Source organism: Phasianus colchicus, chromosome 35 (genome assembly GCF_987193195.1).
Source record: "Phasianus colchicus chromosome 35, bPhaCol1.hap1.1, whole genome shotgun sequence".
In the NCBI taxonomy this organism is placed as follows: Eukaryota; Metazoa; Chordata; class Aves; order Galliformes; family Phasianidae; genus Phasianus; species Phasianus colchicus.
Window position 1 is genome coordinate 1,640,095 of NC_143470.1, and position 20,037 is coordinate 1,660,131.

The following is a 20,037-nucleotide window of genomic DNA, read 5'->3' on the forward strand; positions in this document are numbered from 1 at the left end:
CTGCCCCACGGCCCTGCCCCACACCCCACAGCCCTGCCCCACAGCCCTGCCCCACAGCTCTGCCCCACACCCCACAGCTCTGCCCCGCAGCCCTGCCCCACAGCTCTGCCCCACAGCTCTGCCCCACAGCCCTGCCCCACAGCCCTGCCCCACAGCTCTGCCCCACGGCTCTGCCCCACGGCTCTGCCCCACGGCTCTGCCCCACAGCCCTGCCCCACACCCCACAGCTCTGCCCCACAGCTCTGCCCCACAGCCCTGCCCCACAGCTCTGCCCCACACCCCACAGCTCTGCCCCACAGCCCTGCCCCACAGCCCTGCCCCATAGCTCTGCCCCACAGCCCTGCCCCACAGCTCTGCCCCAAAGCCCTGCCCCAAAGCCCACAGCTCTGCCCCACAGCCCTGCCCCACAGCTCTGCCCCACACCCCACAGCCCTGCCCCACAGCCCTGCCCCACACCCCACAGCTCTGCCCCACAGCTCTGCCCCACACCCCACAGCTCTGCCCCACAAACCCCATAAGCTCTGCCCCCCACCCCACAGCCCTGCCCCACAGCCCTGCCCCACAGCCCTGCCCCACAGCCCACAGCCCTGCCCCACAGCTCTGCCCCATAGCTCTCCCCCACAGCCCTGCCCCACAGCCCTGCCTCACACCCCACAGCTCTGCCCCACAGCCCTGCCCCACAGCTCTGCCCCACAGCTCTGCCCCACACCCCACAGCCCTGCCCCACAGCCCTGCCCCACAGCCCACAGCCCTTCCCCACAGCCCTGCCCCACAGCCCTGCCCCACACCCCACAGCTCTGCCCCACACCCCACAGCTCTGCCCCACAGCTCTGCCCCACACCCCACAGCTCTGCCCCACACCCCATAGGCTCTGCCCGCCAAACCCCATAAACTCAGCACCCCCCACCCCATAAGCTCAGCGCCCCCCACACCCCATAAGCACAGCACCCCCCAAATCCCATAAGCACAGCACCCCCCAAATCCCATAAGCTATGCCCCCCACCCCATAAACTCAGTGCCACAAACCCCATAAACTCAGCGCCCCCCACCCCACAGGCTCTGCCCCTCACACCCCATCAACTCAGCGCCCCCCACCCCATAAACTCAGCACCCCCCACCCCATAAGCACCACTCCCCCACCCCATAAGCTCTGCCCCCCCACCCCCCTGCAGCCCCACCCCATAAACTCAGCGCCCCCCACCCCACAGACTCTACCCTCCCAAACCCCACAAGCCCCGCCCACCACCCACAAGCCCCGCCCCAACCCCGCCCACCACTCACAAAGCCCCGCCCCCCGCCCAAGCCCCGCCCAAACCCCCAACCCCGCCCACCACTCACAAAGACCCGCCCCCCCGCCCCACAACCCCCGCCCACCACCCACAAGCCCCGCCCCAACCTCCAACCCCGCCCACCACTCACAAAGCCCCGCCCCCCGCCCCACAAGCCCCGCCCACCACGCACAAGCCCCGCCCCAACCCCCAACCCCCGCCCGCCCACCCACAAAGCCCCGCCCCAAACCCAACCCCCCGCCCCCCACTCACAAAGCCCCGCCCCTCGCCCCACAAGCCCCGCCCCAACCCCCAACCCCACAAGCCCCGCCCACCACCCACAAAAGCCCCGCCCCCCGCCCCACAAGCCCCGCCCCACTCACGTCCTGCATGAACTTCCGGCAGACGGGCCGGATCTCCTTGCTCAGGGTGGCGCTGAACATCATCACCTGCTTCTCGTGGGGCGTCATGCGGAAGATCTCCTGCACGTCCCGCCGCATGTCTGGGGGGGGGAGGGCACAACATCCCATAATTCCTCCTACAGCCCGTCCTACAGCCTGTCCTACAGCCTGTCCTATAGCAGACCCCATAGCCACCCCATAAAGCACCCCATAACACCCCACACAGATCTCCTGCACGTCCCGCCACATGTCTGCAGGGGAACGGGGCACAACATCCCATAATTCCTCCTACAGCCCGTCCTATAGCCTGCCCTATAGCAGACCCCATAGGCACCCCATAAAGCACCCCATAACACCCCACGCAGATCTCCTGCACGTCCCGCCGCATGTCTGGGGGGGGAACGGGGCACAACATCCCATAATTCCTCCTACAGCCCGTCCTATAGCCTGCCCTATAGCCTGTCCTACAGCAGACCCCATAGCCACCCCATAAAGCACCCCACAAAGCGCACCCCATAAAGCACACCCCATAGCCACCCCATAAGCACACCCCATAAAGCACACACCCCATAGCACATCCTATAAAGCTCACTCCATAAAGCACATCCCATAGAACACCCCATAAAGCACATCCCATAAAGCCCACCCCATAACCACCCCATAACCCCATTACCTACCCCATAACCCTATAGCCCACCCCATAAGCGACCCCATAACCACCCCCCAACGCACCCAGCTGCTCCAGCATCTTGTCGCACTCGTCCAGGATGAAGTGCTTGATGTGCTCAGCGCATCCTGCACCCCATAACCCCATAACCCCATAGCCCACCCCATAACCCCATTACCCACCCCATAACCCCATAACCCACCCCATAACCGACCCTATAAGCGACCCCATAACCCACCCAGCTGCTCCAGCATCTTGTCGCACTCGTCCAGGATGAAGTGCTTGATGTGCTCAGCGCAGCCCGCACCCCATAACCCCATAACCCACCCCGTAACCCTATAACTGACCTCATAACCGACCCCATAACCCTATAGCCCACCCCATAAGCGACCCCATAACCACCCCCCAACGCACCCAGCTGCTCCAGCATCTTGTCGCACTCGTCCAGGATGAAGTGCTTGATGTGCTCAGCGCAGCCCGCACCCCATAACCCCATAACCCCATAACCGACCCCATAACCCCATAGCCCACCCCATAAGCAACCCCATAAGCACCCCCCAACGCACCCAGCTGCTCCAGCATCTTGTCGCACTCGTCCAGGATGAAGTGCTTGATGTGCTTGAGGTTGAGGCTCTTGTTGCGCGCCAGGGCCAGGATGCGGCCCGGCGTCCCCACCACGATGTGCGGGCAGTTCTTCTTCAGCACCTCCTCGTCCTTCTTCACCGCCAGGCCCCCGAAAAACACCGCCACCTGCGGGGGGGCAGTGAGCGGGGGGAGAAGGGGGGGATACGGGGGGGGAGATAAGGGGGGGGAGATACGGGGGGGGAGATAAGGGGGGGGAGATAAGGGGGGGGAGATAAGGGGGGGGAGATAAGGGGGGGGAGATAAGGGGGGGGAGATGGGGGGGGAGATGGGGGGGGAGATGGGGGGGGGAGATAAGGGGGGGGAGATAAGGGGGGGGAGATAGAGGGGGAGATAGAGGGGGAGATGGGGGGGGAGATGGGGGGGGAGATGGGGGGGGAGATGGGGGGGGAGATGGGGGGGGAGATGGGGGGGGAGATGGGGGGGGAGATGGGGGGGGAGATGGGGGGGGAGATGGGGGGGGAGATAGAGGGGGTGAGGGGGGGAGATAAGGGGGTGAGTTGGGGGAGATAGAGGGAGAGATGGGGGGAGAAAAGGGGGCGAGGGGGGGGAGATAAGGGGGAGATAAGGGGGGAGATGAAGGGAGATAAGGGGGGAGATGAAGGGAGATAAGGGGGGAGATGAGGGGGAGATGGGGGGGGAGATGAGGGGGAGATGGGGGGAGAAAAGGGGGCGAGGGGGGGGAGATAGAGGGGGAGATGGGGGGAGAAAATGGGGAGATGGGTGGGAGATGGGGGGGCGGGAGGAGGAGAAAAGGGGGGAGATGGGGGGAGGTAAGGGGGGGTCAGAGAGGAGATAAGGGGGCGAGGGGGGGGAGATAAGGGGGAGATGGGGGAAATGGGGGGAGATGGGGAGTGGGAGATGGGGGGGTGGAGGAGGAGAAAAGGGGGGAGATGGGGGGAGGTAAGGGGGCGAGGGGGGGGGGATAGAGGGGAAGATGGGGGGAGAAAAGGGGGTGAGTTGGGGGAGATGGGGGGAGATGGGGGGAGAAAAGGGGGCGAGGGGGGGGGAGATGGGGGGAGAAAAGGGGGGTGGGAGATGGGGGGCGGGAGGAGGAGAAAAGGGGGGAGATGGGGGGAGGTAAGGGGGGGTCAGAGAGGAGATAAGGGGGCGAGGGGGGGGAGATAGAGGGGGAGATGGGGGGAGATAAGGGGGCGAGGGGGGGGAGATAGAGGGGGAGATGGGGGGGAAATGGGGGCGAGGGGGGGAGAAAAGGGGAGATGGGGGGAGGTAAGGGGGCGAGGGGGGGGACAGAGGGGGAAATGGGGGGAGATAAGGGGGCAAGGGGGGGAGACAGAGGAGGAGATGGGGGGGGAAATGGAGGCGAGGGGGGGGGAGATAGAGGGGGAGATGGGGGGGATAAAGGGGGAGATGGGGGGGGAGATGGGGGGGGAGATGGGGGGGGAGATGGGGGCGAGGGGGGGAGACAGAGGGGGAGATGGGGGGAGAAAATGGGGAGATGGGTGGGAGATGGGGGGGTGGAGGGGGAGAAAAAAGGGAGATGGGGGGAGGTAAGGGGGGGTCAGAGGGGAGATAAGGGGGGGAGGGGGGGAGATAGAGGGAGAGATGGGGGGGAGATGGGGGGAGATAAGGGGGGAGATGAGGGGGGGAAATGGGGGGAGATAAGGGGGCGAGGGGGGGGGATAGAGGGGGAGATGGGGGGGAGATAGAGGGGGAGATGGGGGGGGGAGATGGGGGGGGAGATGGGGGGGGATAAGGGGGCGAGGGGGGGATAGAGGGGGAGATGGGGAGTGGGAGATGGGGGGCGGGAGGAGGAGAAAAGGGGGGAGATGAGGGGAGGTAAGGGGGGGTCAGAGAGGAGATAAGGGGGTGAGGGGGGAAAGATAAGGGGGAGATGGGGGGAATGGGGGGAGATGGGCAGTGGGAGATGGGGGGGTGGAGGAGGAGAAAAGGGGGGAGATGGGGGGAGGTAAGGGGGAGTCAGAGGGGAGATAAGGGGGGGAGGGGGGGAGATAGAGGGGGAGATGGGGGGGGAAGGGGGAGGGGAAAAGGGGGGGGAGGGGAAAAGGGGGGGGAAGAGGGGGGGATAGGGGGGGAGAGGAGGAGTCAGCAGGGGAGATAAGGGGAGGGATGGGGGGGAGATGGGGGGAGATAAGGGGCGGGTGATGGGGGGGAGATACAGGGGGGATGGGGGGGTGGGAAAGGGAGATGGGGGGGAATGGGGAGTGGGGGGAGATAAGGGGGCGAATGGGGGGAGGTAAGGGGGGGAGGTGGGGGGGAGGTAGGGGGGCGAATGGGGGGAGGGAAGGGGGGCAAAGAACATGATGGGAAGCAGAAAACTGGGGAGGGGGACTGGAAGTAGGGCAGGAAATGGGGGGCAGGGGGACAGGAAGTGGGGCAGGAACTGGGGGAGGGTAAGGACAGGAAGTGGGGTGCAGGTAACAGGAAGTGGAGCAGGAACTGGGGGGAGGACAGGAAGTGGGGCAGGGAAAGGGGGAACAGGAAGTGGGGCAGAGAAAGGAGGAAGGGGAACAGGAAGTGGGGCAGGAGGAGGGGGAGGGGAAACAGGAAGCAGGGCAGGAGAAGGGGAAAAACAGGAAGTGGGGCAGGAACTGGGGGAGGGGAGACAGGAAGTGGGTGGGGAGGAGAGGAGGAGAAGGAAGTGGGGGGTTCTGGGAAGGAAGTGAGGGGTTCTGGGAAGGAAGTGAGGGGGGGTGGGGGGCTTTGGAGGGGAGTTGGGGCGGCTGCAGATTCGGGGGGGTGGGGGATTTTAGGAAGGGGTTTGGGGGGGTTCTGGGAAGGGGTTGGGGGATGGGGGGGTCTTGGGGGGGGAATAGGAGACTTTGGGGGGGGGCTGGAGAGGGGTGGGGGATTTTGGGGGGGGGTCTGGGGAATGGATTGGGCAGTTCTAGGAGGGGTGGGGGGGGAGATGGAGGATTGCAGGGGGCTGGGGGGATTCTGGGGGGGGCGTTGGGGCAGGTGGAGGGTTTGGGGGGGGGCATGGGGGGTTCTAAAAGGGGTTTGGGGGGGGTTAAGGAGGTTCTGGAAAGGGTGGGGGGCTCTAAATGGGGGTGGGGGGGTTCTAAGATGGGTTTGGGGGTGGGTGGGGGGGTTCTGGGAGGGGGATTGGGGGCTTCGAAGAGGGGCCTGGGGGGGGGATGGGGGGGTTAGGAGGAGTTCTGGGAAGGGGTTGGGGGGGCAGGGGGGTTCTGGGGGGGGGCTTGGGGGTTCTAGGAAGGGGTTGGGGGGGGGTTCTGGAGGGGAATTGGGGGATTCAAAGAGAGATTTGGGAGGGGGGTGGGATTGGGGGGGTGGGAGGGGTTTTTGGGGGGGGTGGGAGGAGATGGAGGTTTCTAAGAGGGATTTGGGGGGGTGGAGGGGATTTTGGGGGGGCTCTACGAGGGGTTTGGGGGGGGGGTTCTAGGAGGAATTGGGGGGGGGGGGCACGGAGGGGCTCTATGAGGGGTTTGTGGGGGGGGTGGGAGGTTGTGGGAGCTGGAGAGAGTTGGGGGGGGTTCTAGGAGGAATTGGGGGGGGGGCACGGGGGGGTTCTGAGAAGGATTGGGGGGGGTGGGAGGTTGTGGGAGGAAGCAGAGAGGGTTGGGGGGTGGGGGGGGGGGGTTCTAGGAGGGGTTGGGGGGGGCACGGGGGGGTTCTGAGGGGGATGGGAGACATTGTGGGAGGAGCCAGAGAGGATTGGGGGGGTTCTAGGAGGAATTGGGGGGGGCACGGGGGGGTTCTGAGAGGGATTGGGGGGGGAGGTGGGAGGTTGTGGGAGGAGCCAGAGAGGGTTGGGGGGGGGGGGATGGGGGTTCTAGGAGGGATTGGGGGGGGGCACGGGGGGGTCTGAGAGGGATTGGGGGGGGGGAGGGTGGGAGATTGTGGGAGGAGCCAGAGAGGGTTGGGGGGCGGGGGGGGTCAAGGAGGAGTTGGGGGGGGCACGGGGAGTTCTGAAGGGGATTGGGGGGGGGGTGGGAGGTTGTGGGAGCTGGAGAGGGTTGGGGGGGGTTCTAGGAGGAATTGGGGGGGGCACGGGGGGGTTCTGAGGGGGATGGGAGGTTGTAGGAGGAGCCAGAGAGGGTTGGGGGGGGTTCTAGGAGGAACTGGGGGGGGCAGGGGGGGGTTCTGAGGGGGATTGGGGGGGGTGGGAGGTTGTGGGAGGAGCCAGAGAGGGTTGGGGGGCAGGGGGGGGGCAAGGAGGAGTTGGGGGGGGGGCACGGGGGGGTTCTGAGAGGGATTGTGGGGGGGGGGGATATTAAGATGGATTGGGAAGGATGAGGAATTCTGGGGGGGTACGGGGGGCATTGAGGGGTTCTAGGATGGATTTGGGGGGGGGGGGAAGGGAAATTCTGGGTGGGGGGGGTTGGAGATCTCGAGGAGGAGTTTGGGGGGGGGTGGGGGGGTCTGTTGCGAAGCCCCCCCCCTCACCTTGACGCTGGGCATGTACTTGGAGAAACGCTCGTACTCCTTGCTGATCTGGAAGGCCAGCTCCCGCGTGTGGCACATCACCAGCACTGACACCTGAGCACATTTTTTGGGGGGGGGGTCAGCAAAATAACCCCCCCCCTCCAATACAAAAACCCACTAAGCCCACCTTTAAGTGCACCCACGATTCCTCCCAGGTGCCCGGAGCCCCCCCCCCACTTTTATAGGACAAAATGTGACGCCCTATGATTCCACTTAAGCCACCGGATTGCCCCCCCCCCCAACTGACCACAATAACACCCCCAAGACCCCCCCCCCCCCCCCCCCAATCCAAGACCCCCAAATCCAACCCCTCAGCATACCCAGGATACCCCCCCCCCCCACCTCCCCAAAACTACTCCAAGAACCTTATGGGAGAAATTCTGGCCCCCCCCCCAGGACCCCACTTAAACCACCAAGTCTCCCCCTCCCCCCACCCCAGGACCCCCCCCCCCCAAAATCACCTTATCACACCCAGGACCCCCCCCAACCCCCCAAAACCACCTCTAGGACCCCCCCCCCACTCCCCTATCACCCCCCCCCATGACCCCTCCCCAAATCCCCCCCCCATGACCACAGGACCCCTGCAAGACCCCCCCCCCAAGATCCCTTTACCACCCCCAGGACCCCCCCCATCCCCTCCAAGAGCCCCCATGACCCCCCCCCCCATGACTCCTCCATCCCCCTCCCCCCCATTCCACCCCCCCCCACCATCCCAATCCCCCCCCAGACCCTATTAACTCCCCCCCTACCACGCCAAACCCCCTCCCATTCCCCCCAGGACCCCCTTTTACCACCCAGGATGCCCCCAAGACCCCCTTTACCACCCCAAGTCCCCCCCCATTCCTCCCTAAAAACCCCCTCCAGAGCCCCCCTACCACCCCAAACCCCCTCCCATCCCCCCCCAGGACCCCCTTTTATCACCCCACGACCCCCCCAGGACCCCCTACCACCCCAAATTCCCCCCCATCCCCCCCCAGGACCCCCTTTACCACCCCAAGTCCCCCCCATCCCCCCTAAAAACCCCCTCCAAAGCCCCCCTACCACCCCAAACCCCCTCCCATTCCCCCCAAGGGCCCCCTTTACCACCCCAAGTCCCCCCCATCCCCCCTAAAAACCCCCTCCAAAGCCCCCCTACCACCCCAAAACCCCCTCCCATTCCTCCCAGGACCCCCCAGGACCCCAAGTCCCCCGCATTCCCCCCCCCCTACCGCCCCAAACCCCCTCCCATCTCCCCCAAGACCCCCATTTACCCCCCCAGGACCCCCCCCCGGGACCCCCCCGTAGCCCCCACCTGCCCCGTGACGGGCTCCAGCTGCTGCAAGGTGGCCAAGACGAAGACGGCCGTTTTCCCCATGCCGGATTTGGCCTGGCACAGCACATCCATGCCCAGGATGGCCTGCGGGATGCACTCGTGCTGCACTGCGGGCAGAAAATTGGGGGTGGGGGGGTGGGGGGGTCAGCAACACGTAAAAAGTTAATTAATGCATCTCAAATTAAAGACTTTTTTCTAATTAACCCCCCCACCTTCACTGGGCTACTCAAAAATTCAGTTGACGTAAGCTTCTTGTATTAAAGCACCCCCCCCCCCCCATGGGATGCACTCGTGCTGCACTGCGGGAAGAAAATTGGGGGGGGGGGTGTGGGGGGGTCAACAACACGTAAAAAGTTAATTAACGCATCTCAAATTAAAGGCTTTTCTCTAATTAACCCCCCCACCTTCACTGGGCTACTCAAAAATTTAATTGATATAATTGTTCCTACATTAAAGCCCCCCCCCCCCACCTTCACTGCGATGCTCGAAGCCGCAGCCCGCAATGGGCTCAGCACCACATGGAGACCCCCCCCATTTTAAACCCCCCCCCCAACTAATTAACCCCACACCTAATTAATTCCCCCCCCCATTACCTAATTAACCCCCCCCCTCCACTGCGCTGCTCAAAACCACAGCCTGTGAGACCCCCCCCATATTAAACTGCCCCCCCACCTTCCCTGCGATGCTCGAAGCTGCAGCCTACAATGGGGTGAGCACCACGTGCAGACCCCCCCCATTTTAAAGCCCCCCCCCACTAATTAGCCACATACCTAATTAATTCCCCCCCCATTACCTAATTAACCTCCTCACCTTCACTAAGACGATCAAAGCTTCAGCCTGTGAGACCCCCCCCCAATATTAAAGCCCCCCACCTTCACTGTGATGCTCAAAGCCACAGCCTACAGTGGGCTCAGCACCACATGGAGACCCCCCCCATTTTAAAGCCCCTCCCAACTAATTAAACCAATACCTAATTAATTCCCCCCCCATTAACTAATTAACCCCCCCACCTCCACTGCGCTGCTCAAAACCACAGCCTGTGAGACCCCCCCCATATTAAACTGCCCCCCCACCTTCACTGCGATGCTCGAAACTGCAGCCTACAATGGGGTCAGCCCTACATGGAGACCCCCCCCATTTTAAAGCCCCCCCACCCCAATTAACCCCACACCTAATTAATTCCCCCCCCATTAACTAATTAACCCCCCCCTCCACTGTGCTGCTCAAAACCACAGCCTGTGAGACCCCCCCCATATTAAACCGCCCCCCCCACCTTCACTGCGATGCTCGAAGCCGCAGCCCACAGTGGAATCAGCCCTACATGGAGACCCCCCCCATTTTAAAGCCCCCCCACCCCAATTAACCCCACACCTAATTAATTCCCCCCCCCATCACCTAATTAACCCCCCCATCTTCACTGCGCTGCTCAAAGCTGCGATCCATGAGACCCCCCCAATATTAAAACCCCCCACCTTCACTGCGATGCTCGAAGCCGCAGCCTACAACGGGGTGAGCACCACATGCAGACCCCCCCCATTTTCAAGCCCCCCCCAACTAATTAGCCACATACCTAATTAACACCCCCCCCCATTACCTAATTAACCCCCTCACCTTCACTAAGATGATCAAAGCTTCAGCCTGTGAGACCCCCCCCCAATATTAAAGCCCCCCACCTTCACTGCGATGCTCGAAGCCCCCGCAAAAGAACCCCCCCCCCACCTTCGCTGGGCTGCTTCAAGCCTCACCCTATGAGACCCCCACCCCATATTAACCCCCCCCCCCAAAAAGCCCCCCCACCTTCATTGGGCTGCTTGAAGCTGTGCTCCACAAGACCCCCCCCCATATTAAAGGCCCCCCCCCCAAAAAACAGCCCCCCCACCTTCGCTGTGATGCTCGAAGCGTCAGCCTATGAGACCCCCACCCCATATAAACCCCCCCCCTCCCCAAAAAAGCCCCCCCACCTTCGCTGTGCTGCTCGAAGCCTCAGCCTATGAGACCCCCACCCCACTTTAAAGCCCCCCCTCCCAAAAAAGCCCCCCTACCTTCTCTGGGCTGCTCGAAGCCTCAGTCTATGAGACCCCCACCCCATATTAACCCCCCCCCCTCCCCAAAAAAGCCCCCCCACCTTCGCTGGGCTGCTCGAAGCCGCACTCCATGACACCCCCACCCCACTTTAAACCCCCCCCCTCCCCAAAAAAGCCCCCCCACCTTCGCTGGGATGCTCGAAGCCGCACTCCACGAGACCCCCACCCCATATTAACCCCCCCCCCCTCCCCAAAAAAGCCCCCCCACCTTCGCTGGGATGCTCGAAGCCTCAGCCTATGAGACCCCCACCCCACTTTAAAGCCCCCCCTCCCCAAAAAAGCCCCCCCACCTTCGCTGTGCTGCTCGAAGCCGCACTCCACGAGACCCCCACCCCACTTTAAACCCCCCCCCCCCAAATAAACCCCTCCCACCTTCACTGTGCTGCTCGAAGCCTCAGTCTATGACACCCCCACCCCACTTTAAACCCCCCCCTCCCCAAAAAAAGCCCCCCCACCTTCGCTGAGTGCTCGAAGCCGCACTCCATGACACCCCCACCCCACTTTAAACCCCCCCCTCCCCAAAAAAGCCTCCCTACCTTCCCTGTGCTGCTCGAAGCCGCACTCCACGAGACCCCCACCCCACTTTAAACACCCCCCCCCAAATAAACCCCCCCCACCTTCGCTGGGCTGCTCGAAGCCGCACTCCACGAGACCCCCACCCCACTTTAAACCCCCCCCCCCACAAAAAGCCCCCCCACCTTCGCTGGGCTGCTCGAAGCCACACTCCACGAGACCCCCACCCCACTTTAAACCCCCCCCTCCCCAAAAAAAGCCCCCCCACCTTCGCTGGGCTGCTCGAAGCCACACTCCACGAGACCCCCACCCCACTTTAAACCCCCCCCTCCCCAAAAAAGCCCCACCACCTTCGCTGGGCTGCTCGAAGCCTCAGCCTATGAGACCCCCACCCCACTTTAAAGCCCCCCCTCCCAAAAACAGCCCCCCCACCTTCGCTGGGCTACTCAAAGCCGCACTCCATGACACCCCCACCCCACTTAAAACCCCCCCCCCTCCCCAAAAAAGCCCCCCCACCTTCTCTGGGCTGCTCAAAGCCACACTCCATGACACCCCCATCCCATATTAACCCCCCCCCTCCCCAAAAAAGCCCCCCCACCTTCGCTGGGATGCTCGAAGCCTCAGCCTATGAGACCCCCACCCCACTTTAAACCCCCCCCTCCCCAAAAAAGCCCCCCCACCTTCGCTGGGTGCTCGAAGCCGCACTCCACGACACCCCCACCCCACTTTAAAGCCCCCCCCTCCCCAAAAAAGCCCCCCCACCTTCGCTGGGATGCTCAAAGCCGCACTCCATGACACCCCCACCCCACTTTAAACCCCCCCTCCCCAAAAAAGACCCCCCACCTTCGCTGTGCTGCTCGAAGCCACACTCCATGACACCCCCACCCCACTCTAAAGCCCCCCGCTCCCCAAAAAAAGCCCCCCCACCTTCGCTGTGCTGCTCGAAGCCGCACTCCATGACACCCCCACCCCATATTAACCCCCCCCCCTCCCAAAAAAGCCCCCCACCTTCGCTGGGATGCTCGAAGCCGCAGTCCACGATGGCTCTGAGCAGCTCAGGTTTGAGCAGGAAGTCCCTGAAGCCGGAGCTGTGGATGGAGACGTAGGAACCCTTCACGTCTTTTTTGGGGGGGGCTTCCGAACCGTCCCCCCCCGCCGCGTTTTCCACTTCGTCTTCCTCGTAATCCAGCAGCTCGTTGTCAACATCGTTCTCAGCCATGGTGGGCCGGGGGGGGGGCAGAGCTGTGATAAGGGGGGGGGAAGAAAATTGATAAGAATAGTTGTGAGCACGGGGGGGGGGGGCACGAAAAAATGTGGAAAAGGAAGGGGGGGCACAAAAAAATGTGAGAAAACTCGAAAGAAATGGGGGGGGGAGCTGTGATATGGGGGGGGGGGCAGAAAATTAGTAAAAATAGTTTTGAGCGTTGGGGGGGGGGGGGGATGAAAAAATGTGGAAAAAGGAAGGGGGGGGGCACAAAAAAATGTGAGGAATGGAGGGGGGAGCTGTGATATGGGGGGGGGGGCAGAAAATTAATAAGAATGGTTTCAAGCATGGGGGGGGGCACAAAAAAAATGTGAAAAAGGAAGGGGGGGGGGGCACAAAGAAATGTGGTGGAACCCAATGGGGATATGAGAGGGGGGGTGCAGAAAATTAATAATAGTTTTGAGTGGGGGGGTGGATGGAAAAACGTGTAAAAGGAAGGGGGGGGCACAAAAAAAAGGGAAGAATGAGGGGGGGAGCTGTGATATGGGGGGGGGGCACAAAATTAATAAGAATGGTTTTGAGCAGGGAGGGGGACGGAAAAATGTAGAAAAGGAAGGGGGGAGCACAAAAAAATGTGAGAAATAGGGGGGGGGGCATTGGAGGGGGGGTACAAAGAAATGTGGTGGAACCCAATGGGAATATGGGGGGGGGGGGGGGCAGAAAATTAATAAGAATAGTTTTGAGTGGGGGGGGGGATGAAAAAATGTGGAAAAGGAAGGGGGGGGCACAAAAAAATGTGAGGAAACTCAAAAGGAACGGGGGGGGCATTGGAGGGGGGGCACAAGGAAATGTGGTGGAACCCAATGGGAATATGGGGGGGGGGGGGCAGAAAATTAATAATAGTTTTGAGTTGGGGGGGGGGGATGGAAGAACGTGAAAAAGGAAGGGGGGGGCACAAAACAATGTGAGGAATGGGGGGGGGGGGCATTGGGGGGGGGCACAAAGAAATGTGGTGGAACCCAATGGGAATATGGGGGGGGGGGGGAATTAAAGGGGGGGCTTGAAAGCTGGGGGGGCACAAAACGATGTGGGGAACCCAATGGGATTTGGGGGGGCAGAGCTGGGGGGGGCAGTGGCAGAATTATGGGGGGGTCTGAAATCTGGGGGGGGGGCACAAAAAGATGTGGGGAACACAATGGGATTTGGGGGGGGGCAGAATTACTGTGGGGGGGCTGAAAACTGGGGGGGGGGCACAAAGAGATGTAGGGGAACCCAATGGGATTTGGGGGGGGGCGCAGAATTATGGGGGGGTCTGAAATCTGGGGGGGACACAAAATGATGTGGGGAACACAATGGGATTTGGGGGGGGTCTGAAATCTGAGGGGGGGGGGGGAAGAATTAACAGGGGTTCCAAAATCGGGGGGGGGGGGGGAGTATTAATGGGGGGGGGCTGAAATCTGGGGGTGCAGAGCTGGGGGGGGGGAATTATTGTGGGGGGGGGACAAAAAGATGTGGGGAACCCAATGGGATTTGGGGGGGGGCAATGGAATTATGGGGGGTCTGAAATCTGGGGGGGGCACAGAATGATGCGGGGAACCCAATGGGATTTGGGGGGGGGCACAGAGGATTGGGGGGGGGCTCTGAAATCTGGGGGTGCAGAGCTGGGGGGGGGGCAATTATTGTGGGGGGGGGACAAAAAGATGTGGGGAATCCAACGGGATTTGGGGGGGGGCAGAGCTGGGCGGGGGGGGGAGCGGCAGAATTTTGGGGGGGGTGAAATCTGGGGGGGGCACAAAACGATGTGGGGAACGCAATGGGATTGGGGGGGGGGGCAGAATTACTGTGGGGGGGCTGAAAACTGGGGGGGGGGCACAAAGAGATGTAGGGGAACCCAATGGGATTTGGGGGGGGGCGCAGAATTATGGGGGGGTCTGAAATCTGGGGGGGGCACAAAATGATGTCGGGAACCCAATGGGATTTGGGGGGGGGGCAGAATTAATGTGGGGGGGCTGAAAACTGGGGGGGGGCACAAAGAGATGTGGGGAACACAATGGGATTTGGGGGGGGCACAGAATTATGGGGGGGGCTGAAATCTGGGGGGGGGGGCACAAAAAGATGTGGGGAACACAATGGGATTCGGGGGGGGCACAGAGGATTGGGGGGGGGCTCTGAAATCTGGGGGTGCAGAGCTGGGGGGGGAATTATTGTGGGGGGGGAATTATTGGGGGGGGGTTGAAAGCTGGGGGGGGGGAGCGGCAGAATTCTGGGGGGGGGCTGAAATCTGGGGGGGGCACAAAACGATGTGGGGAACACAGTGGGATTTGGGGGGGGTCTGAAATCTGGGGGGGGGACAAAACGATATGGGGAACCCAATGGGATTGGAGGGGGGGGGGGCACAGAGGATTGGGGGGGGGCTCTGAAATCTGGGGGTGCAGAGCTGGGGGGGGGGGAAAATTATTGTGGGGGGGGGACAAAAAGATGTGGGGAACACAATGGGATTGGGGGGGGCAGAGCTGGGGGGGGGGCAACAGAATTATGGGGGGGGCTGAAATCTGGGGGGGGCACAAAACGATGTGGGGAACACAATGGGATTTGGGGGGGGGCAGAATTAATGTGGGGGGGGCTGAAAACTGGGGGGGGGCACAAAGAGATGTGGGGAACCCAATGGGATTTGGGGGGGGGGGGTGCAGAATTTTGGGGGGGGTGAAATCTGGGGGGGGGCACAAAACGATGTGGGGAACCCAGTGGGATTTGGGGGGGGTCTGAAATCTGGGGGGGGGGGGAAGAATTAATGGGGGGGTCCAAAATGGGGGGGGGGGGGGAGTATTAATTGGGGGGGGGGGTCTGAATGCTGCAAAGCTTTGAAACCTGGGGGGGGGGAGTTAATGGGGGGGGGAAAACAGAATTAATGGGGGGGGTCCAGAGTCTGAGAAAAATAGAATTAATGGGGGGGGGGTCTGAAATTTGGGGGGGGGGAGGAGAATTATTTGGGGGGGTCAGAATGCTGGGAGGGTTTGAAATCTGGGGGGGGGGGAGAGAATTAATGGGGGGGGGTCTGAAATCTGGGGGGGGGGGCGATTAATGGGGGGGGGCTGAAATCTGGGGGGGGGGCGATTAATGGGGGGGGTCTTAAATTGGGGGGGGGAGAATTAATGCTGGGGATTTGAAATCTGGGGGGGGGGGCGATTAATGGGGGGGGGCTGAAATCTGGGGGGGGGGCGATTAATGGGGGGGGTCTTAAATTGGGGGGGGGAGAATTAATGCTGGGGATTTGAAATCTGGGGGGGGGGAAGTTAATGGGGGGGGTCTGAATGCTGGGGGGGGATAGAATTAATTGGGGGGGGTCTGAAATTTGGGGGGGGGAGAGAATTAATGGGGGGGTGTGAAATCTGGGGGGGGGGGAGAATTGGGGGGGTCTGAATGCTGGGGGGGGGAGAGAATTAATTGCAGAGGGTCTGAACTTGGGGGGGGGAAGAATTAATTGGGGGGGTCTGAAATTGGGGGGGGGGAGAGAATTAATGCTGGGGGTTTGAAATCTGGGGGGGGGGAGAATTAATGGGGGGGGTCTGGAATTTGGGGGGGGGAGAGAATTAATTGGGGGGGGTCTGAATGCTGCGGGGGGGGTCTGAAATCTGGAAGGAACAAATTAATGGGGGGGTCTAAAACTTGGGGGGGGGGAAATTAATGGGGGGGTCTGAAATTTGGGGGGGGAGAGAATTAATGGGGGGGTCTGAAATTTGGGGGGGGGGAGAGAATTAATGGGGGGTCTGAAATCTGGGGGGGGGAAGAATTAATGGGGGGGGTCTGGAATTTGGGGGGGGGAGAGAATTAATTGGGGGGGGTCTGAATGCTGGGGGGGGGTCTGAAATCTGGAAGGAACAAATTAATGGGGGGGTCTAAAAGTTGGGGGGGGAATTAATGGGGGGGGTCTGAAATTTGGGGGGGGAGAGAATTAATGGGGGGGCTGAAGTCTGGGGGGGGGAGAAAAATTAATGGGGGGGGCTGAAATTTGGGGGGGGGGAAATTAATGCTGGGGGTTTGAAATCTGTGGGGGGGGAAGAATTAATGGGGGGGTCTGAAATTTGGGGGGGGAGAATTAACGGGGGGGTCTGGAATTTGGGGGGGGGAGAGAATTAATTGGGGGGGGTTTAAATTCTGGGGGGGGGGGGGGAAGAATTAATGGGGGGATCTGAATGCTGGGGGGGCTAGAATTAATTGGGGGGGGGTCCGAAATTGGGGGGGGGGAAGAATTGATGGGGGGGTCTGAAATCTGGGGGGGGAAGAATTAATGGGGGGGGTCTGGAATTTGGGGGGGGAAAGAATTAATGGGGGGGGCTGGAATTTGGGGGGGGGAAGAATTAATGGGGGGGGTCTGAAATTTGGGGGGGGGAGGAGAATTAATGGGGGGGTCTGAAATTGGGGGGGGGGAAATTAATTGGGGGGGTCTGAATGCTGGGGGGGAAAGAATTAAAGGGGGGGGTCTCAAATTGGGGGGGGAAAGAATTAATGGGGGGGTTGAAGTCTGGGGGGGGAGAAAAATTAATGGGGGGGGCTGAAATTTGGGGGGGGGGAAATTAATGGGGGGGTCTGAATGCTGGGGGGGGGGGAAATTAATAGGGAGGGTCTGAAATTGGGGGGGGAGAATTAATTGGGGGGGTTGAAGTCTGGGGGGGGGGAAAAATTAATTGGGGGGGGTCTGAATGCTGGGGGGGGAGAGAATTAATGGGGGGGTCTGAAATTTGGGGGGGGAAAATTAATTGGGGGGGTCTGAATGCTGGGGGGGAAAGAATTAATGGGGGGGGTCTGAAATTTGGGGGGGGGAAGAATTAATGGGGGGGTCTAAAATTTGGGGGGGGGAGAGAATTAATTGGGGGGGGTCTGAATGCTGGGGGGGGGTCTGAAATCTGGAAGGAACAAATTAATGGGGGGGTCTGAAATCGGGGGGGGGGGCAAAAAATTAACGGGGGCTCTGAAACCTCAGGGAGAAAAAAATTAACGGGGGGGTCTAAAATAGGGGGGGGGGCTGAATATGGGGGGGCGGAAATATTTGGGGGGGGGGGGGCCCTGAATATGGGGAAGAGAGGTTTGAAATCGGGGGGGGGCACGAAGAGATGCAGGGAAAATCAAAGGCCTGAAGAATTGGGGGGGGGGCAAAATTAATAAGGAGGGGCAAAATGTGAAGAATAATTTGATGGGGGGGGGCACAGAATGGATGGGGGGGCGTAAAATCAACGGGGGGGGGAATTAATTGGGGGGGGGGCGTAAAATGAGGGGGGAAAAATGTGAAGTTAATGGGGGGGGGACATAAAATCGATGGGGGGGGGACGTAAAACCAAGGGGGGGGGGGGCAGAGTGGATGGGGGGGCATCAAATTAACGGGGGGGGGCAGAAAATTAACGGGGGGGGGGGCAGAAAATTAACGGGGGGGGCACAAAATGAATGGGAAAGCAATGCAAAATCAGCGGGGGGGGGGCAGAATGGATGGGGGGGGCGTAAAATGAATGGGAAGAAAGGTAAAATCAATGGGGGGGGGTTGGAATCCGCGGGGGGGGGGGACGTAAAATAAACGGGGGGGGGGGCACAGAATCGATGGGGGGGGGTGTAAAAATCGATGGGGGGGGGGACAAAATGAATGGGGGGGGGCTGAGGGGGGGGGGCAAAGTGTAAATTGGGGTTTATTGGGGGGGGGGGCACAAAAACTGATCGACCCCCCCCCCAGATTGATGGAGGTTGAGGGGGGGGGGGGAATATGGGGGGGGCACAGGTGGGGAAAAACGTCAGAATCAATGGCGGGGGGGTCAAAAATACGTGGGGGGGGGCAGAAAAATCAATGATGACACCCCCAGATACACGGGGGGGGCATAAAGAGCAATGGGGGGGGGCTTTAACACGGGGGGGGGCTTTAACACGGGGGGGGCACAATCATAATAAATTTGGGGGGGGGGTTAAAGAGCTCTAAGACACCACGGGGGGGGTCAAAAACACGCGGGGGGGGGGGCAGAAAAATCGATGATGGCAGCCCCAGATACACGGGGGGGGGTTGGGGGGGGGGGGGCAAAAAATAATGGGGGGGGACCACAAAATGGGGGGGGGGGGCAATCTAAGATGCCTTTAAATCTGAGGGGGGGTGATGGGGGGGGGTCAAAATGTAGGTTGGAACTTATTGGGGGGGGGGGCACAAAAACTGATCGACCCCCCCCCCCAGATTGATGGAGGTTGAGGGGGGGGGGATATGGGGGGGGCACAGGTGGAGAAGAACGTCAGAATCAATGGGGGGGGGTCAAAAATACGTGGGGGGGGGGCAGAAAAATCGATGATGACGCCCCCAGATACACGGGGGGGTCATAAGGAGCAACTGGGGGGGGGGCTTTAATATGGGGGGGGGGCACAGTCATAATAAATTTGGGGGGGGGGTTAAAGAGCTCTAAGACACCACGGGGGGGGGGGGTCAAAAACACGGGGGGGGGGGCAGGAAAACTTACTGATGACCCCCAGATACACGGGGGGGGGGGGGGGGGTTAATATGGGGGGGGCGATCGTAACTGGGGGGGGGACACAATTATAATAAATTTGGCGGGGGGGGGTTAAAAATCTCTAAGACCCACCCCCACGTGGGGGGGGGGGAGAAAACACGGGGAGGGGGGGGGAGGAGACGCTCAGGACCCCCCCCCAAGTTTCCTGCCCCCCCCCTCAATGATTCCCTATGGGACCCCCATAAGGACCCCCCCCCCCACTAAGAAAAGGGGGGTGAATACCGGCTGCCCCCCCCCCCCACCCCCACGGCTCGCAGCCAATCAGCGCCCTTCCCGCCCCGCTGGCCCCGCCCCCTCGCATCCCTCATCGCCGCATCTCCCCCCGCAGCCGCCGCCGCCACCGCCGCCGCCATCTTGGAGCCCACAATGGCGCCGGGCCCAACCCCCCCCCCCCTTCCTTCTTTCTCTTAGAAAAGCTGGCGGGAAATGGAAGCGGGAGAAGATGCGGAAGGGCCGAGCCGCTGGGTATCGGTAACCGCCGGGCTCCGATGGGCGGCGTGAAGGCGGATGAAGGAGAGATGATGGACCGGGCCGCGGCGCCATCACTTACCGCTGAGCGCTGCGACCGCGGCGGGAGGGAGAGGGCGGGATTCTGCGCGTCACTTCCGGCCACGCCCTTCCGCTGCGCGCGCAGCGCGGCGAGGTCCCCGCTTGGGGCTGTCCGTGGCGATCGCCTGATCCCGCCGACCGCCCGGTCAGACCCTCCGGGCTTTTCCCACTCTCCAATCGCGGTGTCGCCGTTCTCGAAACTCTCCCTGCGGTTTCGCCGCCGCCGTGATGCGCCGTTTGTGGCTTTCGGGGTCGTTGTTCCGATCAGGCGTTGCGTCGGACAGCCCCAAGTCGCCTCCCGCCGAGCTGCCGCGCTGCGGGGTCCTTCGACAGAGGAGTGGCCGAGCCGTCTCCATGGCGACGCGCGCCCGCTGCTCCCCATTGGCTGTCGCCGTGGCGATGGGACTCAGCACAGCTTGGGGGGGGGGGGGGGGCA

General features: G+C 61.8%; 1 protein-coding gene across 1 annotated transcript in view; it reads right to left on the bottom strand.

Annotated features, from left to right (window-relative positions):
• The window catches only part of DDX39B (DExD-box helicase 39B), a 31,782-nt gene extending 12,057 nt beyond the window's left edge, over positions 1-19,725 (bottom strand). Inside the window, exons 1-6 of the mRNA XM_090129274.1 lie at positions 19,603-19,725; positions 12,324-12,557; positions 8,698-8,825; positions 7,368-7,460; positions 2,903-3,086; positions 1,652-1,770 (exon numbers count right to left, since the gene is read on the bottom strand). Coding sequence (XP_089985400.1) covers positions 1,652-1,770; positions 2,903-3,086; positions 7,368-7,460; positions 8,698-8,825; positions 12,324-12,534 — 735 coding nt within the window. The 5' untranslated portion in view covers positions 12,535-12,557; positions 19,603-19,725. The remainder of the gene's footprint in view (positions 1-1,651; positions 1,771-2,902; positions 3,087-7,367; positions 7,461-8,697; positions 8,826-12,323; positions 12,558-19,602) is intronic.
• Between the last annotated feature and the right edge of the window lie 312 nt (positions 19,726-20,037).